Source organism: Emys orbicularis, chromosome 5 (assembly GCF_028017835.1).
Source record: "Emys orbicularis isolate rEmyOrb1 chromosome 5, rEmyOrb1.hap1, whole genome shotgun sequence".
Classification (NCBI taxonomy): Eukaryota; Metazoa; Chordata; order Testudines; family Emydidae; genus Emys; species Emys orbicularis.
The window spans coordinates 123,097,911-123,122,846 of record NC_088687.1 but is presented as its reverse complement, the minus strand read 5'-3'; the positions used below and the strand labels follow the sequence as shown (position 1 = coordinate 123,122,846).

Here is a 24,936-nt window from a genome sequence, read left to right as displayed (position 1 = left end):
TCCTTATTCCCTATGATTTAATCATAGCATGATTCTGAGGGTGGATCAAAGTTAAACTACCAATTCCCTTTTTATATTTTCATATGATGAAATGTAACTGGCCCCAAGGAAAAGGATGATGAAAAACTAGAAATTCTACTTACAGTCATAACAAGGAACAACATACGTATGGAAATTTGAAAACTATTACTAAGTGTCCAAAAATGCAAACTTATTCCTGAACACCATGCAAATAACTGCTGAAATAAACTCATTCCTTCCACATTTCCACCACAGCAAGGGCTAGTAAATGACTTTAAAGAATAGCCAGTGGTTCAGGGCAAATGGGCCAGGTGCTTCCTTACAAGTATACAAGTGATGCCTGACCAGATGAGTGTCTTGATTCAGTATGACATTGCAAGTGAGGGTTAGTAACCAAGTGTGCCATATAGAGAAGAAACAAAGTTGAAAATAACAAGATTTGGTGGCCACTCAGTATGGTACATACACATCACAATGGTCTGGCTCTTCCCTTTCACTTCTTGTCTGCTCTGTGTAGTAGGGGGTTGAATATGGTGGAAGAGGAGGGAGGTGACCAGTTGTACAGGTTCAGGATGGGCATTCCAGCATGGAAAGAGACACAGGCATTTCTGTGAGAGAAGCAGATAAAGGGGATAGCGAGACCAGAATCATTGGTGAGTGTAGAGGAGTGAGAGATAGGGCACAAAAGAAGACCAAGTCAGAGATGTAGGCTAGGTCTGGCCTTGAACACAAAGACTGTGAATGTGAGGCTCGGGCAATGGGAAGCTACTGCAATGACTCAACATGGCTGAGGGGATGGCATAGGAAAACTGATTTGGGCAGCAGCATTTTGGATGGACAGGCGCGAGAAGGTGGGGCAGGTTACTACGGAAGAGACCCAAGAAGAGAGGCTTGCAGCAGTCATGGTGGGAGAAGATATGGATGTGAACAAACAATTTGGCAGTCAGTACACAAAGAAAGGGGCAGGTTCTAGAGAAGTGACCTCACTTGGCTACCAGCTGGATATGCTGAGAAAAGAACAGGGAGGAATGAAAGATAACCCCTAAGTTATGGGTTTGGGGGATAGGGAGGATGGTAAAGTTATGAATTGCACTGGAGGACTGAGGTAGGGAGGAAGGTTTGGGCTAAAATATTAGTAGGTCAGTTTTGGCCATGTTGAGTCTGAAATGGCAACAACTCATTCAGCATGAGGTGTCAGACACAGTTAGAGATAGGAGCCAGCAGATACATCCAGCATGGGGAAGTACATTTGACAGTAATTGGGGTACTTACACTGTAAGCTCTTTGGGGGCAGGGATAATCTTTTTGTTCTGTGTTTGTACAGCACCTAGCACAATGGGTTTGTGGCCCCTGACTGGGGTGCCTAGCTGCTACCCCAATACCAATAATCATCATCATCATCACAGCAGTAGCGGAGCCCATGCAAATAGAAGTCATTTATGAATAGGGTGTAGTGGCATTATCCCTCCCAAAGCTACCCAGTGTGTCGTGGGTGTTTGGATCTTATCCCCCACCCTGTCTGCTCCCTGTCTCCTTAGGGTAATCTGCAGTGACAAAGAAGAGGAGGGAAATCCTCCTTGATTAAGGTCAAATTACAAGCTGTTCCTAAGTGTACCTCAAGTTAAGCTGGTTCATCTACAACTCTCACCCTTTCTGGTGACTTTCTCTCTGAGTCTCATATGTGAGATATTGTCTATTCTTTGGGTCTCTAGGTTTATGAATAATAGAATACCACTTTTTCTTCCAAGAAGCTGTCTTCAAATCCCAAATCCCCATATATAATGCCGCCACAACCTCTCTCAGGCTGTAAGCCAACACTCCTTCCCTCAGCTGTGTGCAGCCTTCCTGTGATTTGATGCGGACACAGCAGCAAAATGAGGACAGGCACGTGCACGGAATTAAGCAGGAGGCCCCAACTTTTATTAAACTTTAACACCAGGGAGGGGTGCTACCCGCGCATCACCCATACTCTCCTGTACCAGGCATTTAACTGGTTCCGGGAGCATAAAGAGGTTCCACATACCCTGTTAAATGCTGGTGAATGCTAGCCAATCAGCAGCCCTCCCCACCAGCTGGCCAATGGGTGCCAGAGACGCCCAGGAGAAGGAGCTACCTAGTGTCCCTAAGTGAGTGTCTCCCTCCCTCGCTGCTGGGACACTTCCCCTTCACTGCCGTCCATATCAAGTTTCCTCATCCATTGGGGCAGGTGGGTGGCATTTGTCCTTATTAGTTTAAACACCAACAGAAACCAAGACCTGCATCCTGGTGGCCTTTCACTGACAGCCTATCTGCCAAGTTCATACCTAAGAGTGTCCCAGAGCTGTAGCTGTCCATTCTGTCACACTGCCAGCTGAATGTGTACGAATTACGCAGTTCTTGAACCAGATAATTTACAACTAAAATCCAGACAGTATTTTCAAATAACGTATTTATAAAAACAAAAAGGTCTCTTAAAATAAATGCATTCCAGAGCACCTCCCTATTAATTAAATGTGTTTTGTAAGTTATTTATATAGTGAGCTGAGCCTCACTTCTGTCCTGTTAACCCTTTGTGGCTATTAAAGATCTTATGGCACTTTTAATGGGAATACAGCAGGGTTTCTTAGTCAACATTTCTTTTCCTCCTGTTGTGAGGCTTGTTAGTTTCTCAGAACTGGAAAATGTAAAATAATGTTTCATTCTTTTAGTTATTATAACATTATTATGTGTTTCCATAGGGATATAATTTATCAATTATACTTCAGGATGAAAGGTTCTCTATGAACTAATTTTATTGTCTTTCAACATTACTGCTGGCATGGTGCTATTCTAGAATACAGCGTACAGGACAGTAGCCTAACAGAAAGGAAGAATGATGCCATGATTACGTGCTTGCGTGGGACCCAGGAGATGCAGGTTCCGTTTTCTGCTCTAACACATGTGGCCTGAATGACCTTTTGCAAGTTGCTCAGTTTCTCTTTGCCCAGTTCACTATATATAAAAAGGGGATAATATCTACCTCATAGGGGGCAGTGAGGACAAATGCATTAGATATTGTGAGGTATTATAGTACTGGAGCCACATAAATACAATAGATATGCTGTATATTGCAATCAGCCACTGTATTTCTCTTTTGGTTAACACAGACCAAACTACTAAAATATGAGTTTGCAGTATCATTTAGAACAGTATTTTTTCTAGCCAGTGTTGCTTAAAGAATTTACCTTTATTTTGTTTGTCATGTGACTCTGTGAGGAACTGAGAGATGCGATCAGAAGGAATAGCAAAGGAAATTCCAGCAGTAACCTTTAAAGTGTTTATTCCAATCACTTCACCATCCTGTGGAAAGAAGACAGCCAATGAAATTGTCTCTAAAGGACTACAAGATTAATCCCACTGCCTAAGGCCTTATTTTTCAAATAAGTAAGTTGACGTCAGTTACTCACTCTCTGGAGAAGTAGAGCAATGACTTACTGGGGAAGTTATTCTTTCCTATTATAATTGTTTTCATGGGTTTTGAGAAAGGTACCCAAAATGTGGTAGTGGTGATACAATAAATAATGATAAAATTATTCTTCACTTTGAATCAAATTGTTTTTCTTTACTTGTCTTCTAGTGACACATTTTCAGACCTTAATGCTAAGTTCTATGTGCAAAAAATGTGCATTTGTACACGTCAGATACATGTCTTTCTGCATATACAGTTAGATGTGCAATTACCAGATTTGCATTAGCAGAGGGAGAGTTTGTAGCCACACACAGATGTTTTTCACAGGCATAACTTATATGCCATTATCTGACAATTTAGCCATTAGTGATTTTTCTTGAAGACCTGTCACTTCAATGATGTAAGATTTGTGTATGTGTATAATATATTGGACATTCCACCTCCACTGAGAACATAAGAGATAAGTAAGCCTGTTCTGTAAAGGAAAAAAAATCAATCTGTTCTTACCAAATTAACCAGAGGTCCTCCTGAGTTTCCATACTGTAAATATAATGGCAGAATATGTTAAATTGTTATTTTACGTCAGGAAAGGAAAATGGCACTTCAGATCCTGTTATTTATTAGCACCTGAGAGTGAGCGAGGCACTGCACTGAAGGACACAATCCCTGTCATAAAGAACTGAGAATCAAAGGGCCTGATCCTGCACAGGAATCCAAGTGGTGAACCTTATGATTATAGTTGCTTCTTTGCAGGATCAGGTTCTAAACTGGGGTTAGTATTAGGGGAAATGTTAAAGAAAGTCTCTAAAATGTAAAACCATATTTTTATTCTCCTAGGTATTGTTGCAAAAAGGTTGGAAAATATTTAATCCATGTTTAGCAAATTACATCTCAGGACGATGTTAATAAACCAATATTTTTTAATAAAACCTAGACCTGTCAATCAGCACATTGGGTTGTGATACTGTCAGCTACTTTCCCCAAGGAGCACAAAGAACCTGGCCAACATTAATTAAGCCTCACTGCATCTCCTTGTGAGGTAGATAAGGACACAGGGATTGCTTTACTAATCATGGATATGCAGCTAGCTCTGGGGGGAAATGTGACAACTGTTTAACTAAGCATTTTTGAGTTTTCCCAGTATCTGAAGACTTTCAAGGAAAAAACCCAAAAAGCAGAAAGCTGCAGGAAGTGGGATGTGTAGAGGTCACTTGCCTATCTACTTGTTGGCTGCACACATTTGTTTTTGAGTTGGGCCAACTTTTTGGGTCAGTTTATCAAAGAGCCAAGAGCAGCAAGCTACTAGTCAAAATAAACAAGCAATGGATTAATAATTACCAGTACGCGCCATCTAAGAGTTTACCTATTGATTGCACTGGGCAAAGTGCTGTTTATTCTCAGAAAAATAAAACATAAAATCTACTTTGATTTGTATTAATTTCATGGTATATCTTTGTCAAGTAACCATTTGTAACAGATCTGAATTATTTCTGACTGTGGAAAACTGAGCCAGCTTTTTCAGATATAATTCCCTGAATCATGCAAAAACTTTCACAATAATAGAGAACCAGAGTCACCTTTCACTTGCTGTCCTGTGCTAGAATAATTTGATGGTAAAAAACCCATGTGTACAAATACAATATAGTTCAGTTTAGTAGAGTATTGCCCATTCCCTCTTTTGTCTCTCCTGCCCTTTCACAAGGCAGCTACGCATTCTTGCTGAAGTGTCTGGCTGAGCAGGAGGAATGCTTCTGAATAGAGCAACTATCAGACTCTTCCTATGCTCAGGAGGAATGAGTGAGTTAACTAAGCTTACTGCTTCTCCAGGCCTGAGACCATCTTCATACTCCATGTTCTCTGTTGGAAGAACAACTCAAAATGTCGCTTTTTCCGGTCTTTTCCTTCCTTCCCTACTCTCAGGGCTTACATTCAGCCAGAGCAGTCCAGAGCGGAGCTCCAGGAAATATTTTCAACCCCCCAGGAGTTTTCATAGAATGCCTGGGGGGAGGCAATGGGGGGGCTCCGGGAAATACTCGATGAGAATTTAAGCCCTGCCTACCATCATATCACCTTTGCTCTTGTATTACGTATTGAACTCTGCTGTCTGTGTCTGAACTGGATCAGAAGCTTTTGGGGGCAGAGGTGGCCTCATGCACAGGTTTGGAGCAATGTTCACCGATTTGAAATCAAGAAAGTCCTGTTCTAATCCTGGCTCTGCCTCCAACTTGCTGTTTGTCCCGTCAAATAAAATCTTTAAAGTGCCTCAGTGATTTAGAAGTTAATGGGACTTAGGCTGCTAAATGTCACCCTCAACCTCTTATACATTTGTTTCCCAGTGTATAAACCAGATTCCTTGATACAACCACCTCAAAAGGGTATTGTGAGAAATAATGAATATTTACAAAGGGCTTTGCATGTGTAAAAGGCTAAATACTATTAATTTACTCTGCTGAGTACATTGTCTGAATTTAGTGAATACATATTTCTGGGAATATTTTTGTTTTAAAGTTTTGGCAGACTTTAGTTGTCATCACCCCTTAAACTCACTAGAAGTTGCATGCAAGTATCTGAGGGCATAATTTAGTCTTTTTCGGTCATCCCTTGTAGCCCCTCATATGAGTAGCAACTGCGCCTTCATATGTGTCTGTACAGCATGTAACACAATGGGGCCTCAATCCTGATTGGAGTCTCAGGCTGTTACAGTGATTTAGGGCTAGATTCTCATTTGGACTATATGGCAGAACAAGTGAGTAAGAACTTCTCCTTAAGTCCCTGTGTGAGACCCCTGAACCTTAAAACTGGGCACATACAGGTACGTGACGCTACTCACCCATTTATTCTTTCCCTGGGTAGAGAATGAATGGAGCTTTGGCTCCACTCTCACAACTTGCATGCCAGAGTAGCCAAGCCAGTGCAGACAGGAGCTGATCTATACCAGCCATATGTCATTGCACATATGCTCCCTTGGATAAGGCAGAAACGGGGGGGATTGTAACTCCAAGGGGTGCCTCTCATTCACAATGCCTCCCAGGACTATTGCTGGGGTGGGGCATCTTCTGCACCTTCTCTTCCTCAGGGCTAAGGTCAGAATCTAACCCACAGACAGAATAATCTATCTGTCATGCATGAAGAGGGCATAATTTATTTTATAGGAAGTCCATTTTATTCAGTTGAATTCCTCTAACAGGGCAATTATTCCCTGCGGCACCGGTGGAATTTCAAGGTTCCAGGACTATAAATCTGGTGAGTTTCTGAACTCCTCACCTACCCAGTACTTACATTGATAATGGCATCTGTCTGAATGTAATCCATATCCGAGTCCCTCAGGCCTAGCTCCTTTCCATCTCGCTGAGCAGTGCTGACAATACCTGTTGTCACAGTGTTCTGCAAGGCAAAAGGGCTCCCAATAGCCACAACAAACTCCCCAGGACGCAGATCAGCCGAGTGGCCCAGTAATAATACGGGCAGTTTTTTCTTTTAAAATAAAAACAGGAAGAAAACAAAGAATTACTGTCAGTTTGTGGCTGGTCAATCAAAATGAAATGTAAGGACCAAATCCTATCTACAGGCCAGAGGATATGCTGCCACCTATGTCCAGCGGAAGAGCAATTCTGCCATCGTAAGTCAGGATACCACAGCTCAGGCCAGCTCAATACACTGCAGGTCACTGCTTCCTGCTATTGTCTTCAGAAGAAAAATGCTCAGTGCTAATGGAGCTGCCTTGCAATTATAGTAGATGACAGAATAAGCCCCAACAGGATTCTGGGACAAACTCACCCATTTTCCATGGGATCACCATTGTCATGGTGTGCAAGCCATCACAAGCCAGATTCTGCCATCCTTTCTTACATTGTGCAGTATCTTAGGCCTAGTTTACACTACGACTTTAATTCGGATTGAGCTGCTTTAATTCGAATTAACGCTTGACCCGTCCACACAACGAAGCCATTTAATTCGAATTAAAGAGCCCTTTAATTCGATTTCTGTACTCCTCCTCGACGAGAGGAGTAGCGTCAAAATCGGTATTGTTAATCCGAATTAAGGTTAGTGTGGCCGCAATTCAAAGTTATTGGCAATTCAATGTTATTGGCTACCCACAATGCAACGCTCTGGAAATCGATGCTACTACGGTAGCTTGGACGCACACCACCGAATTAATGGTGCCTAGTGTGGCCGAATACATTCGAATTTATAAAACCGGTTTCCTAAATTCGAATTATATAAATTCGGATTAATCCTGTAGTGTAGACATACCCTCACTGCCCACGTAGCACTACCGAAATCAATGGGATTATTTGAGGAGTAAGGTATCACCTAGTGTGAGTAAAGGTGGGAGAGCCTGGCGGTATGTAAACTATGAGTAACTGCTAGGGGACTCTTGTGTACAACCACATCACATATTCTGCTCTCAGCAGGCTGACTCTTCCCCTTTGGCCAATGTTCCCCTCTTGTGCACCTCAGGCAGGATGGCGCCTTTAACTACAAGTATTAAACTGTCCCAATAAAGCAGATGCTTTTTGAGAGAGAGGATGTTCACTTCAAATATCCCATCCTCTCCCAACACTGAAAGGACTTTTTTCTTCAAACACAGTCCCACTCACATCTCCAGTTATGTTTTCCAATATGCAGCATCCACATCTTTCTTTTAATCAGTGCTTCCATACCAGAAACGGTGAAATAATTTATTAACAAGATGTGAAATTTCCCAGGCCTACAGCTGCAGTCTATTCCTTACATTTCATCTGAAATTTATATTAGGCTTCACATTGACTAGTAAATACTACTAAATGAGAGATATAGTATTCCCAGGCAACAATCAAAATAAGTTTCCATGAGGCAATTTGTTCAATTCCTGCCCAACGATGGAACTATTTCTGGTCTAAATACTGGAAGAACCAGACTTTTATTAAAGATCACTGTGACACTCCACTAATAGTAGTATTCCACATTTTGAGCCAGATCTTCAGTGATATAAATCAGAGCACTGCATTGAAATCACTGGTTCTGGGTCCTTGATTTTACTATATGTTTAGTCATTGAAATGGGAACTTTCTTTCCCCCCCTTTTTTAGCTGAATTGTATCATATTAACAAGATCTGCTAATAAACTGCTTATTTTGCAGTCTCTCTGGCTGCTAATTCCTGACTGGAGCAAAGAAATGTGAAGACCATGTCTTGCTATTAAAAATATCTTAGGTTCATTTGCACTGTGAAATTTGCATGACATTAATAATGAACAATTCCACATATGCTTCTAAAGAATTCTTTAAAATATGTTCCAGCAAACAAGGCTGTGCCTAAGGGCTGGTCTACACTAACCCCCCCACTTCGGACTAAGGTACGCAAATTCAGCTACGTTAATAACGTAGCTGAATTCGAAGTACCTTAGTCCGAAGTTACCGCGGTCCAGACGCGGCAGGAAGGCTCGCCCGTCGATGCTGCGTACTCCGCTCGCCGAGCTGGAGTACCAGCGTCGAAGGCGAGCACTTCCGGGATCGATCCGGGGCACTTCCGGGATCGATCCGGGATCGATTTATCGCGTCTTAACCAGACGCGATAAATCGAACTCAGAAAACCGATTGCTTACATCCGGACCCGGATGTAAGTGAAGACGTACCCTAAAACACAACTGAGCTGAGGCTACAAGTCTGATTCATTTAACCTCTTAGATTACTTACTTTAGGATGAATCTTTATTGTTGCTATATCAGACTTCTTGTCAATGTCTTTGATTGTTGCTTCATAGGTATCTCCATTCTGTAGCTGCACTTTTAACTGTTGTCGCCCTGATATAGCATTGCTGCTTGACACCACGTGGGCATTGGTTACAATTAAACCTGAGTCTGACATTATAAACCCAGATCCACTGGACAAGGGGACATTTCGGCCAAAGAGAGGATGTCTGTACCGGAAGCAAACAACAAAATATCTCATAAATTAAACAGCTTGTGGGGAATAATAATATTATTATTTAACGAGGCTTATTACAGTTTGTAACAGCTCATACATATATATCACCTTTCACGCTGAAGAATCCCAAAGCACTTTATCATTGATGTTAGATCCAGTAAAAAAATACTGTCAAGTATCAGAGGGATAGCCGTGTTAGTCTGGATCTGTAAAAAGCAACAGAGAGTCCTGTGGCACCTTTAAGACTAACAGAAGTATTGGAGCATAAGCTTTCGTGAGTGAATACCCACATGCGTCTGACGAAGTGGGTATTCACTCACGAAAGCTTATGCTCCAATACTTTTGTTAGTCTTAAAGGTGCCACAGGACTCTCTGTTGCTTTTTAAAAATATACTGAATTTTAAAACTTGGACAAAAGAAGATAAAATTTTCACAAAAATGTGGGTGCATTGTTAGACCAGCTCTAATGAATGTCATGCCAGGGATTCTGAAATGTGGGACCGTGGAGCACTTTGCTAGAGGTCTGCAAAGAGCTGGAAGGTCATGGTCCTTTCCCATCTTTGTTTTCAGCTACTTTTACAGGTATCTGTAATTTACATTGCAAAAAAGGCGCCTAGATGCCAGTAAAGGTAGCTGGAATAAAGGGAAAGGAATCTGCCCGTCTGACTTCACTCATCACTGGTGCTATGTGAGAGGAGAATGAAGGCAGGAAACAAGAGCTTCCAGACACCAGAGGGAACTAAGAATGGGACTGACACCTCTGGTAGGAGTGGGGAACCAGGGAACAAGGGAGAAAGGCCCCAGGCAGCGAGGCAGCTTGTGCAGGAAAGAGGAGGAACTGGCAGCAGGAACTCATGGATAGGAGAGTGGAGCAGGGGGCACAAAAGCATGTTCAGGGGAAGGCAGGGGTTGAGAAGGGGAAAGAAGAGATAGAAAAGGGAGACAAAATGAAAAGCAAAACAAATGGCGTGATTTAGAAAACTGAAGAAACACTTACTCCACTGAAGACAGTTACAAATACATTAAAGATTTTTTCTAAGTATGACTCTTCCTTGTCAGCAATTGCTGCCATTGCTACAGGTGTTTTATGCAAATAGGAAGGGAGATGGTTTCAGTGATAGCAAATGGGAGGGGAACTGGTCCAGGAATCAATCTCCCTGGTAAGATGCAGTCCAGGCTGTGAAATTATTTGAAGCCGATGGTACATACAGCAACACTGAAGTGTAGCCAGCCCTGGACACAATCAGTGCCCAATACACTGCATATCATTGAGGGATGAGGAGTTAATCTGACCTGAGTTTTTGCAAGAACTCTGGGGCAAATGTTTTCTTTTCTGGAAAGGAGAAAGGATTTATAATATATACACAGAGAGAGCAAACAGGTCTTGGGTTTTAAAGTTTTTGCAAACTATTAACAGATTCATAGATTTTACAGGCAGAATAATTTAGTCAGACCTCCCACATGACACAGCTCATAGAAGTTCACCAAGTGATTCCTGCATCAAGCCTGTAACTTCTCTTTGAGCTGCATCAGATTTTTTGGAAAGACATCCAAACTTAATTTAAGACACCAAGTGATGGAGAAACCCCCAGATCCCCAGGTATGTTGTTCCAATGGTTCATTACCTTACCTGTTAAAAATGTTTGCACCTTGCTTCTCATCTGAATTTATCAAGCTTCAGCTTCCATCCATTGGCTCTTATCATGCATTTGTCAAACAGATTCAAGAGCCCTCTACTATCAGATATCTTTTCCCCACTTAGGTACTTATAGCTCCTGATCATATTGCCTCTTAACCATCTCTTGGATAAAGTAAATAGAGTGAAGTTCTTTAGGCAATCACTGTAAGCAGCCTTTTTCTAGCTTAGCTTTCTATGTACATTTTTTTCACTGGAATGGTTCATATTTTACATTCTGTCCAAATCAAGATTGAATGAATCTCAAAAACAAATAAGATAGCTTCACTTTGTTCTATATAATACCTGATCTATCCAAAGGTAGTGAGGATAGTTAATGTATGTACAGTACTGCGAAGATGTTAAGCAGTATAAGTAGCTAGGTACTATTAGTACTACATTTATTATCCATTTGCACTACTGCTTAATACCAGGATTCCTTCCTACACGCAAGCATAGCTGAATTAACACTGGGCATCACTGCTCCGGGGTGGTTGAGACATCATTTGAAAAAACACTCCTGCAAGACTTTGGTTTTGTTTATCTTTGTCTGACCACAGGAGATTGCTGGTTTCTAAGAAAATGTTAACAGTTACAGGCTTCAGTTAGAGCGTTAGTCTGCTACTGGGTTGCTTGGTTTCAAAAGGCAGCACAAGCATGTGTCGCATGCTTCTAAACAATGCAGTTAGAACACACACAGTCAAAAGAAGTTACCTCAGGAAAAGTTCAATGTGTACAACTGCAGGTGCAATCTTTTCCACCACATCTGCAATGAAGTTAAACTTGTATCTTGGGCTGTTGGGCTGTTGGTGACCTATACTAGCAGAAAAAATTGGGTATGTTAATAAGAAAATACCCTTTGTACCAATCAGATGAGTTAAATTTGTCTATAGTTCACATGGGGACATTTTCCAACCAGACAGGGGAAAGGCATATAAGCCATGAGACTTTTAAAAATTGCTTGTGTTTTGTTTTGTCCTGAGAAAATGGCAAGGTCATTTGGCTAAGAACTTCCTAGATTAATTGCAATTCACAAGGTTTAGTGATGGCCTTGTCTGGCTGGTTTTTTTCAGAACTAGTCATAATTGTTGTTTAAAACCCAGGGTTGTGAGTTCAATCCTTGAGGGGGCCATTTAGGGAACTGGGGTAAAAAGTCTGTCTGGGGATTGGTCCCCCTTTGAGCAGGGGGTTGGACTAGATGACCTCCTGAGGTCCCTTCCAACCCTGATATTCTATGATTTGAATCAATCATGTTTATTACAGTAGTGTCTAGGGAGAACGGGGCCCATTGTAGCACTGTACAAACATAATAGTAGATAGTCTTGCCCCAAAGAAATTACAGGAAGCTTAAAAGACATGGACAATTGTTTCTCAGCACTTTTATGATAAACTCTGTTGCAAATGTTTTGCAAAGGCAAATAGTACATTTCTGAAATTTCCTAGCATAAAAGAAGCTGTTTGTAAACAACTCTAACTGTACACTCCCATAATGACTAAGACTCCAGTCCTGCAAAGGGAAGTGTTTATACAGACCCTTATGCTGGCGGGGAGTACCAATGATTTCAATGGCATTCCACGTGAATGAATCCCATTGGAGGTTCAGGATCTAAATCAGCAGGAATATGCATGAGAATAGGAATAAAGTTTGAGCTGATTTTCCTCACAGAACAGCAGGAGGAGATCACACTTCACACCTGTAACCAAAATTGTGACTAGTTTCCCACCCAGCAAAACCATGATGGAGACTAAACAGATAATAGAAATCAGTACAATAAGGCATTCCCCACTGGAACACAGTATAGTCATTTCAGGGTAGATGGAAACTTTGTGCTTAAACCAATAAAGAGTTAATCTTGTTTTGTAACACTGTCAGAAGATCAATCGCAGCTTTCTTTTATATCTTCACCTACCTCCATTGTAGTCATATGTACACAGTCTGGTGATTTCAAATAAACTCTTAGAGTACCGGATTGCTCAGAGGATTTGTAATGAGACATAGCACTTTTCATCTCTAGGTTAGTTCAGATCTGGTGCAATGGCTGTAGTTCCATGCATTATGGGAAGGAGTTGATGGACTCACTACACATCATAAAACTTATTCCATCACAGTTGGTACCTAAGGGAGACTTGCAGATGTGGATTGAATGAGAATGGAACACAAACGCCTATTCTCTCACTGTTAGAACAGAAGTAAGGCCCATTCTGTTTAGGCCTGATCTTTTACGCCTCCTCCTCAGTCCCTGCACTGAGCTCAGCTCAGGCTCAAGGTTGAATTGGCCTCATAATATGTTCAGTTTATGTAGTGCTTCAGGGAAAAATGCTATATGAATGGAAGAGTCTACTGAAAGTATTAGACTTTTTTTAGCCTAGTCAATGTAACAAGCAAGAGGCACAGATAAAGCACTTCTCTGCATAATCTACATTGTTTTCTTTCTGCGGCGGCTTACCTAACTTTTAAAGAAGGAGACAGAGACAGACCCAGAAGGAGACTGAGAATAAGAGTAGGGAGACTAAGAGGTTGGGGGGGGGGGAAGGAGTCAGAAACAAAGGAAAAATAGAGAGAGAGGCTGACACAGAAGAGGAAGAAGAGACATGGGGCTGGGGGAAGAGGGATGGGAGAAGGAATCAATAATAATTTAAAACATTTTCCTATATTTTGATATTCTACCTGGTTCTTAGTTGAAAGATTATCTTGGGCACCAAAGTTTAAAGGTGAGCTCTAGAGGTGATCCAGAGAATTACAGCCCAGTTAGCCTTATATCTGTGCCTGATAAATTCATTGAAATAATCTTTAGAAATAGAATAATAAGATAACTGGAAGATCATGATATGATATGGTCTAACCAGTAAGGATTTTGCAAAAGGACATCATGTCTCACTAATCTATTAGAAGTCTTTGAATGTGTCAATAAACTAGTGCATAAAAGAGAACAAGCTGACATAATTTATTTGGACTTCCAAAAGGCCTTTGACAAGGTCTCTCACTAGAAGGAACTAAAGAAGCTAAGTAGTCATGGAGTGAGAGTCAAAGTATTGTCACAGATCAAAAAATGTCTAAGAGACAGGAAACAAAGAGAAGACTGAATGGACAATTTTCAGCATGGCAAAATGTGAACAATGGGGTGCCTCAGTTATCAAGTCTAGTGCTGTTCAATATTTGTGTTAATGAACTGGAAAGGTGGGTGAGTAGTGAAGCAGCAAAATTTTCAGATGACACCAAGTTATTTAGTTTACTGAAGTCCAGAGAGAAGTCTAGGATGCATCTTGGGGATCTAAACAAGGTAGGTGAATGGGCAACACAATGGCTAATGAAGTTCCTCATTGACAAACGCAAAATAATGCACCACTGGAGGAAAAAATGAAACCATTCATACACCTTACAGGGTTTTAAATTAACTGTATCAACTTAGGAAAGGGAGCTCCTATTGCCAGCTCAATGAAGGCCTGGACTCGCTGTGCAGCCTGCAGCCAAAAAAACAAACAGGATGTTAGGATGTATAGGGAAGGGGACGGAAAATAAATTGGTGGCACTCGCGCCTGAGTGTCTGGGTGCAGGGCTGGTCACCCCTCCTCAAAAAGTCTAGGGCAGAATTAGAGGGGGTTCAGAAAAGAGTGATGGAAAAGATGGGGGACATGGAAAAGCTTTAATGTGAAGAGAGACTAAGTGGGCTGGGACTGTTTACCTTAGAAAGAACAGGCAACATGATAAAATAAGGAATGGTAGAGAGCTGGTAGATCGGGAGCATCTGCTCTTTTTGTCTTGTGACACAAGAACAAGGAGCCCTCATTAAGCTACATACTCCAACTCAGCTCACTCCTGATGGCTTGGGTAAAATGACTTGGATTTTTAGTGCAATGTGAGTTTAGTATGGAGTGGATACAACTGTAACACGAATACCAGCGAATTGTTCCAAGGAAAGAAACCTCTCACAGATTAAGCCAACTGAAAGACAACTGGGCATTTCTCCATAGAACTCCCATAGTAGTAACAATCAGCTGTGGTTTTTCTTTTGTTGGAGCAGGATTTGCTTTTTAGTGGAAACCACACTTACATTCAGCAAGCTAAATTTATATGATATTGTGTAAATAGATGGAATGACTTGGCAGAGTTAGATGCAGCCTTTTATTTTTATGTTCATTCTCACGCACTCTGAACAATCTCTCTAACTAACCATATACACTTGCTCCAGTACCTTGTTCGAAGGGGATACTGCAAACAGGGATCACATAGGTCAGTCAGTTATAAGCGGTGTATAGTGCTGTTTATTTTACGTACTGCTACATGGGATTCATTTGACTTTCAAATCACAGGCAATTTGCTTGACTCTATAGTACAATCTTGTTCCAATGAAATCTACTTATAAGAGTTTAAATACATGCCCTGACATGACATAATACTATTATCACATCTTCCTATAGGTTCTCTGAAAGGCTGAGGGCCAGAACCTCAGTTGGTGTAAACTGCCACAAAACTAGAGTAATCTAATGATAAACGTGGCCCTGAAAATCAGCATAGCTCCATTTAAAACAATAGAACTGCACCAGTTTACCCTTTGTGTCTGCGCCTAGGATCCTGTCTGCAGCATTTCCCTAGTCCACCAGAATCAGTAGCCACAGCAGCAGAGTGAGTCTCGCAAACAATGGATCAGTTACACACGGCTGCTCCTGCTGGACCACTAAGGAAGCATTATGAGTGGCAGCAGGTTTCCAGGTGTGATCAACGGCAGTGGTGCGCAAACTGGGGAGTGTGCCCTCCACGGGGATGGGGAGTACAAGAGGTTTTCTTGGGGGGCGGGAAGAAATTTAATTAATATCACTTTTCACAGCAGACTTACTAGCACCCCATCACCACCCTTGCTTCTGCGCTGCTGCTGGTGGCGGCGCTGCCTTCAGAGCCACCCAGCTCTGAAAGCCAGGCTGCTGCCAGCAGCAGCGCAGAAGTAAGGGTGGCGATGGGGTGCTAGTAAGTCTGCTGTGAGAAATGATATTAACAAATATCACTTTTCACATTGCCATACGAGTGGTTAATTTGTTTTCATTTGAAATTTTTTTTTAAAAATCTACATTTGCAGTTTGTAATACTCTGTGTTTACTACTTCCTAATAACTTTTAGCTGGTCTTATAAATTTAGTAATAAAAATTATTTTTTCATTCCTTCTGCCAACTTGCAAAAAAAAAAAAAAAACACAGTTTCAGATTAGAAGTACTGGGTGGGGGGAGGGTTATGACAAATTCCGTGCATGGTAAGTGGGGGCACAACTGGAAAAGTTTGTGTACCACTGATCTAGGGGAGGAAGAAAAGATAAACTGAAGAGGAGGAAGGAAAATATGGTAGGAGAGGAAGGGAAGAAGACACCGCTGGGGGCAATAGAGGGAGAGTCACACAAACAGAAAAGGGGGCTGACAAAAATGAGGCAGGGTAGTCCTGTAGCAATGAGCACCACCTAGCCTGGAGACAACTTTGTCCCTCTTTCCCTGGAACAGCAAATATCAGAAGCACTGCAGACAGTATACTCAGCCATGAGGGTGATTCAGAGTCTGACTCTAGTGACTCCCTTGTGACTGGCTGGAGAAGCAAAATTTATAACTTTGTAGAAATGTTTTATACTAATTAGCAGCAGAAGACTGCCTCCAAGCCCTGGATGCCTAGAACACAGTACATGTACGCAGGTCACGTACTGAGAGGGTTTGATTTGGACCAGCTGGAATGACAGATTCCAAAAAGTAACTTATTAACATTAGAGCCTTCAACAACTGATGGTGAGTTTATATTTTTGTCTCTTCCTTAAGTAAAATAAAGGGGGGGGGAGAGAGAGTGGCAGAAATAAGTGGAAAAGGGGAGTGATATATTTGGTATGTCTACACTGCAGTTAAACACCCATGGCGGGCCTGTGTCAGCTGACTTGGGCTCCTGGGGCTTAAAAGCTGTGGGGTTATAAAATTGCAGTGTAGACATTTGGGCTCAGACTGGAGCCCAAGCTCTGGGACCCCACAAGAGGGAAGAGTCCCAGAGCCCAGGCTCCAGTCCACGCCCAAATGTCTACACCACAGTTTTACAGTCCCGCAGCACAAGCCCCGTGAGCCTAAGTCAGCTGACATGGGCCAACCGCGGGTGTTTAATTGCAGTGTAGACATACCCATTAAGTCTAAAATGGAGGAAGGGGAAACCCAGAGTAAAGAGGGTACAGGATACAGAATAAATAGGCTTAGTTCATTTTAGGAGAGAGGTTCTATGAAGAGCTACCAGTTTGATACCGAGGAGCAGTAAACTGGATTGTTCTCAATGGGAGCTGAACACATTTGAAAAACTGGACACTTCATTTAGGAGTCTACATAGGAAGTGAACTCTCTGGAAAATCTTGTCCCAATTGTGGGTGCTGAGAACTTTTGAAACTACATAAATGTTACTTTTTGAACAGTCAGAAGTCCCATATCAGTCTGACAGCTTTATAATAAAGACCAAAAAAAAAGATTGTGGGGACACCACATGCTTCTAAGTTTTTACAAACTCTGTCAACCTACACACAGCTCTAGACATTTGGTGAACCGTAAAGGTAAGAGCTGTAGTCTAGCATACCTTGGTATGAGTTGACCCACTGACGTAATGAAGGCACCTTGATAACGTCCATTTTGTCTATGTTATAACTCTCCATTCATCCCAGATCATCCCTCAGACTCACCAAAATAAACTTGAGGAGACATGAGCCATTACACACATTGAATCTACACCTCTACCCCTATATAACGTTGTCCTCGGGAGCCAAAAAATCTTACTGCGTTATAGGTGAAACCGCGTTATATATCGAACTTGCTTTGATCCGCTGGAGTGCGCAGCCCCGGCCCCCTGGAGCACTGCTTTACCGCGTTATATCCAAATTCGTGTTATATCGGGTTGCGTTATATCGGGGTAGAGATGTATTTCCCCATGTTAAGTATCCTCACACCTTCCTGTCAAACTGTCTCAAATGGGCTATCTTGATTATTACTACAAAAGTTTTTTTTCTCCTGCTGATAATAGCTCATCTTAATTAATTAGCCTCTTAGAGTGGGCAATCCCACCTTTTCATGTTCTCTGTATGTATATACATCTCCTCACTATATGTTCCATTCTATGCATACGATGAAGTGGGCTGTAGCCCACGAAAGCTTATGCTCAAATAAATTTGTTAATCAAAATAAGGGTATTACATAGTATTGCACTTTGGACAGAACTGTTTCTGGACTGTCTGAATCTGTGGTTGTCTACAAGATTTCCAAAAGTGCTCATGGGGCCAGACTCTCCAAACAGTTTAGCTCCTAATTAGACATCTAAATTAAGTGAATAGATTTTCACAAGTGTTCAGCACTCAGCAGCTGCCACTGAGAACACAAAATCCTGCCCCTCTGTTTAGATGCCTCAGTGGGAGTAATTCACTGTTAGACCTTTCTTAAAAATCTGGCCCTACGTTTTCAGTTTTATGGGATTTAACCACATACAGGTATCATTAAAATCCCATTTGACATCACTGGGAGTTGTGGGGCTAAATCTTATGTCACTGAAAATGTAGGCGTCATGGTTATCATCTTATTACTATCTTAGATTCTGAAGTCTATAATAACTTTAATAACTTGTGGATTTGCTAAACTGCAGAGATGATGGGCTTGATTCTGATCTCACTAACCCTCATGTAAATCAGGAAAACTCAGCTGAAGCCAATAGTTAAACCAGCGTGGAGGCAATGAGCCAGATCCTCCACTTGGAGTAAATGGTCATAGCCCCTTTGAAGTCAATGGAAATACACCAATTTATACCAGCTGAGGATCTGGCCTATTAGTAAGAGTGAGAGCAAAATGAGGCTCATTACCTTTCTGGAGGTAATACATTATATTAAAATAGGCTATTTTGTGCTTAGTAGGAATTTGTGGTCTTTTAATTTTTTTTAAAATTCAGGTTCCGAATTTATTTAAAGTCTAAAATTGAAGAGATTTGTGTGTTTAGTTATATTATTAAGGCTTATAGAGGACTGCAACCTGACAAGTGATCACTGGAGGAAAGCATTGTCCCTGTTGTGCTTGGATTTGCTCATGGAAAGAAATGAAAAAGAAATAAAAAGATTATGTGTCTGCTTAAAAAACAGAAACATCTGCTGGAACCATAGGATCCCAGGCAGCTTTTCTGATGAATTAAGATTAAGTTGCATAGCTGTGCATTGACCATAAAGTCTTGGTTAGTATAAGACTATGTCATGTTTCAGGCAACATATTATTATAATGGATGTCTAACATGCACAAATGAAAACAGCATGATGAACAGCAAATATCATAATGCCACTAAATAAATCCATGGTACGCCCACATCTTGAATACTGCGTGCAGTTCTGGTCGACCCATCTCAAAAAAGATATACTTGAAAAGAATTGGAAAAAGTACAGAGGAGGGCAACAAAAATGATTAGGGGTATGGAACAGCATCCATATGAGGAGAGATTATAAACACTGGGACTGTTCAACTTAGAAAAGAGATGACTAAGGGCGATATGATAGAAGTCTTTACAATGATGAGTGGTGTGGAGAAAGTGAATAAGGAAGTGTAATTTACCACTTCACATAACACAAGACCCAGGAGTCACCCAATGAAATACATAGGCAGCAGGTTTAAAACAAATACAAGGAAGTACTTCTACACACAACACACAGCCAACCAGTGGAACTCCTTGCCAGAGGATGTTGTGAAGGCCAGAAGTATAAGTGGGTTCAAAAAAGAATTAGATACATTCATGGAGGATAGGTCCAGCAATGGGACACAACCCCATGTTCTGGGTTTCCCTAAACCTCTGACTGCCAAAAGCTGGGATTGGAAAACAGGGGATCGATCACTCAGTAGTTTCACTATTCTGTTCATTCCCTCAAACATCTGGAACCAGCCACTGTCAAAAGACAGGATACTGGTCTATGTAAACCATTAGTCTGACCCAATATGGCCATTCTTATGTTCTTATAACAAACACTGAAATGGGCTCTCTCAATCTTTCGCTGCGTTAACAAAGGCAGGATGGAGATGGATTGAAAGATACCTTCCAGTTGAGGACAGTTTGCTGCCTAGCTTGTTTCAGAAGGAGAAAGCTTCACTTTGCCTTTCTGCCTGATCTTCTTTCACAAGCAATAAAAGCAATAAGAAATCATCAAAATGTCTCTTTCCTCTTAGATGTTCTGTACCAGAACAATAAAGTATCAAATTCTAAATGTCCTTTTGGTCACTAAATAATATTTTCCTTTTGGTCACTAAATAATATTTTACTTTCTCCCCGCAAGAGCTCAAAGCAAATGTTTTAAAACAGTCTCAGACTAAACAAAAACAGTCAAAAAAAAAAAAAGGAATGTGCCCTAGACTTAGAGTTTGTGTTTCCAGTTGATAGCTTGCAATGGGCTGCCCTTATTAAAATATACAGTCATAGGCTGCTTGGAGGCTCTTATGACAGCAATACAAAAAAAAACCAAAACCCACTCTAGTACTTCTCTCACTTGGCCTTAATCCTCAAAAATTTTAAGTAATTATATACCAAGTTGTAGCCTCAAGGTTACGCACATGTGCAAACAGTCGATAAACCTCAATGTCCCAGGCAGAGCTGTGCTGGATAGATTTGTAGTCACATATTTTCTGATTCTCTTTTCAAGTATTTAAACATTGTAGTCAACTCAACTTTTTAGGCTCTGATCTTGCAAAGACTGAATCACATGAGTAACTTTATGCCATGTGTAGGCTTTGACTTCAGCAGGACTATTCATGGCATAAAGTCCCTCTGTGCATAAATCTTTGCAGCTTAATGCCATAGAGCCTGATCCATAGCTGACTGAAGTCAAAGGGACACTTTCCATCAACTTCAATAGTCTTTAGATCAAGCCCCTAAAAAGCTACTTACCCCCATGAGCAACGTTTGAAATATTATATATTATAATTAAATATATATGATAAATATGTGTGTGTGTGTGTGGATATTCAGTATACAGAGCACATACACTATTTTGAAATATAATAGATTTATTAATAGTAATTCCACTTACACAGTGTATTAGTTATTTTCTCTGATTTTCTTGTCTGGATTTTTGTTGCTAAATGTATTTACACAACAAGAAGATTTTGTTTTTCCAAGACTTCACCTGTTCCTTTCTACTATTCCCCAGATCATAGAAATGGGGTTGTTCACACAGAAACCAACTCTGATGTTGCAGAGAATGATGATTTCATGCAGGGAATACTGTATTAACAGCACATGAATTCTAAGGAGCTCTAAAGAACCAGTTGCATGCAAATGTCTTGAATACTTAAGAAATTGGCAAGAAAAATACAAAACATATGTGATACACCTGCAAAATTTGAGCCTGATCTTTCAATTCTTTAGTCATTTGAATAGTTTGATTGACTTTATTGGGAGCAAAAGTAATATTATTACAACTTAAATATGTTTACTTTAATGGAGGGTAAGGGTTTGCATCTTTGATTGCAAAGCATTTGTTTTCCAGGAGGGTTTAAGCTGCTATTAAAACAATGAGGAAAACATTTGTTTTTGACATCTATTCTTCCTCCTTCTGTCTTCCACCAGCCCTATTTTTATCCAACCACACTTATCACAGATGTATGTCATTAAAAAGTACAGCCAGTGTTGCATCTCCCTATCTTAGCTAAATATACTGACTACCTAACCTCACCTACATATGTCAAACTTCTGACAAGCAAAGCAGCAGAAGTTCCAAGGTTACTCCTCAGTGCCATGGTATATTCTGTAAGGTATAGCCTAAGCCATTTGGTAAAGCTATCGTTAGTCTGGATATTATTTTATATACATCTGGTGGAGTGAAATTGGATCAACTTTATAAGTATGTCAGTGTCTTCAAATTCTGAGCAATCTGCAGCCAGATTCCCTACACAAATAGAGAAAATGTAGAAACACGACTAACTTTGAACAGTTACTTTCTTTTACAATCTTTTATGACAGCCATAGCATGTTATTGTTTTTAAAAGACCCATAATTGTGGTCTACGCCTGGCTCATCCACTGATTCTGTCTGACCTTTGGGCGAAACATTTGGTCACTTTGAGCTTCAGTCAGCACAGCTGTAGAATTTAAAAAAAAAATCAGAACTTCACTCTAAACCAGATGTTACATTGGAGCTGACGTTTTCCCAGGTCATAAACAAATAAAGGGAACACAAAAACAGTTACTTGAAAAAAACCTCTACTCCATTGCTCCAAATGTCCTGACTCTATTACAGTGAATACAGCAGGATGCCATGAAGAAATGCCACATGCACTAAAAACAAAACTTTCCTTAAGACCTTAGATACAATATCAAATCCTAATTTTTATGGTTAAACATTCTAAATGTTCTGAATGAATGAGTTCAAACTAAGTATCGAAAGTGTCAGAATTAATGGTTTAATATGTTGAGATGTCTAGATAAAAGCACTTTACGACTTTAAAATTTTAGGGAGGCAAAGTGGCTCAGTAGAAAGTACAGTGGACTGGGATTTATGACATTTGTATTTTATTCTTGGCTCTGCCCCTGGCCTGCTAGATAACCTAGGACAAGTCACTCCACCTCTCTGTCTCAGTTTCCCCATCTATAAAATGGGGATAACAATATTTAGTTCCTTTCTCAAGCACTTTGAGAGCTACAGATGAAAAGTGCTATAAGAGTCTGCCAATAGGCAAGTCCCCTTTCCCTTCCAATGAATTGTTTGCCCATAGTTCTAATGGTTTTTACAACCCTTGCTAATATATTTCATCTGCCAGTATTGAAGCACTAATGTGTCACTTAAAATGCCAGAACACCTACCCACTGTTGTTTTCAGGGATGTTGATGGAAACAATGTGAAAATCAGCCGTTAAATAATTTACTAGAATATTTGTGAACTTTTGCAAAAATAAGTAAAATTGACACTTCCAGAAAAGTGGTTCATTTTAATACCTAAAAATCAACAACTGATCACCGAAATCTTTTGAAGTTAGTAAATCCAGTTGGACCTGAGCAGGGAATAGTACAACATCCTAGGTCAGGCAAAAACCGTAATACCAAATTGCACTCTAAAACATTCAAATGATTTAGTGTACAAGATGAACAGACAATAGCATCCTGGTATCTTTGCCATTTCAAAATACACAAAAGCACTGTGATATGTGGGGATTACTGTATGGATGATGGACTACAGTACATTGTTACAGTAAAACAAAAAATAAGTGATATTTTAGCTTGCACCTGATAGGCTGGTTATTGTTATGTCTCTTCTTGCCCTACTTTATACGTAAGATATCACAGGTGCATTTTTTATAGATGTATGGCAGGTCAAAACATTTCATTGTGTAAATGTAGGCATTATGAAATGCCCCAGACGGTAAGATTTCAGTACCCTGATTTTGACTTGGAAGGACCACTTTTAAGGATGAAAGGATAGTGCTGACCATGCAGTCCTGGCCTTTCTATTGCTGCTTTCTTACTGCTAATAAAATGCTATGCTCACTCCTTTATATCGCTTTTCATCCAAAGATCTCAACGTGCTTTACAAAGGAATGTAAGTCTCGTTATTCCATTTTAAAACTGGTGTAAAGGGAAGCACGGAGAGTGACTTGCCCAAAGTCACACAGCAGATCAATAGCAGAGCCAGGATTAGAACACAGTACTCCTGAATCCAGGGCTCTAACCACTAGATCACAGTGCCCATTAGTGAGTCTGATTGATCTGATATGGACAAGGCCTGAACACCCTGGCTCATTTCACATAGGCCACAAACAGCTTAGATCTTCTTCGGTTGCCAAATTGAGTAAGGCGTCTAACGGACATCAGCTCTGTATCTCATTCCAGTCCCCTGAGCCATCCAATCCTCCAAGATCACTTGAAATTTAAATGTTTCATTAACTTGGAAACTGATGTATGATGTGCACAACAGCTAAGGAGTTCATTTTCACCCACAAAACGCCTCCCTTCCCCCGCCCATTGCATCCTGTCTCCTGGGTGGAGTACATTAAGCAGTCCTGATCACCCAAGATGACCCTGCTGAAAGTGCAGCAGCTCAATGTTACCAGCGGTAACGATGCGGGTGGCGGTGCCCTGCATGGTCTTACCCGATTCACAGGCGCCTTTCTGGATCTGGATGACAGCTGGCAACCCCTGTTGCAAAGCCTTACGGCTCACCGCCTTCAGCTGACACACATTGTCATAGGTCCTGCCATCGCTGCCGCACACCTGGTAGCTGAGCTTGCACTGGCATACCCCTTTACCGAAGCGCTTGCCCATGGGGTGCTTGCAATCCAGGCTGTCCCCGCATGGTGGGTCTTCCTTGCGGCCACAGGAATCACCTTCTCCCGCAGCACAGATGAGGCAGCAGTTGCAACGATCGGGGACGTAGCCGCTTGGGCAGCTGGGGCTTGGGCACTTGGAGACATTGCAACGAGCTGGACACTTGCCATTGGCCACAAAGGGCTCTGCAAAGGTCCGGCTAGAACTTAGCACCAGCAGGAAGAAAACTCGCAACAGAAAAACCGTCATCACCCGTGACACTTCTTTAATCAGGGAGAGGAAAATGTGCAAATCCAGGGGAATAACAAGGGTGGGGGTGGGGGTAACAACAGGCAAAATGTGCAATTAAAATGCAATGAGGGAATAATAGAAAAGGGAAAGTCAGGCTTTGCACACACACAAGAAAAGGAAAGGGTTAATCTTCCTTAACAGCCCCCAGCTTGTGACTCTAATGCCTGTGACCCCTGCTAATGTTATGGGGCTCTCCACAATACAGGAGGGAGCAGTAGGCAGAAAGAAAATAGAGGCTGGGAAGAGGTTAAAACATGAAGCCACTAAGTAAAGGCTGGGTCAGTCCATTCGCATGGAGTAAACTTGCAACAGCTCAGCTGCTCTTCGGGACTAGCTTGCAGGGCT

At 41.2% G+C, this 24,936-nt stretch overlaps 1 protein-coding gene across 1 annotated transcript in view; it reads right to left on the bottom strand.

Annotated features, from left to right (window-relative positions):
• Window positions 1–24,549, bottom strand: part of HTRA3 (HtrA serine peptidase 3) — a 35,768-nt gene extending 11,219 nt beyond the window's left edge. The window contains exons 1-6 of the mRNA XM_065405187.1: window positions 24,126–24,549; window positions 11,746–11,845; window positions 9,126–9,348; window positions 6,728–6,922; window positions 3,956–3,988; window positions 3,225–3,339 (exon numbers count right to left, since the gene is read on the bottom strand). Of these exons, the coding sequence (XP_065261259.1) occupies window positions 3,225–3,339; window positions 3,956–3,988; window positions 6,728–6,922; window positions 9,126–9,348; window positions 11,746–11,845; window positions 24,126–24,549 (1,090 nt within the window). The remainder of the gene's footprint in view (window positions 1–3,224; window positions 3,340–3,955; window positions 3,989–6,727; window positions 6,923–9,125; window positions 9,349–11,745; window positions 11,846–24,125) is intronic.
• Window positions 24,550–24,936: the final 387 nt, after the last annotated feature.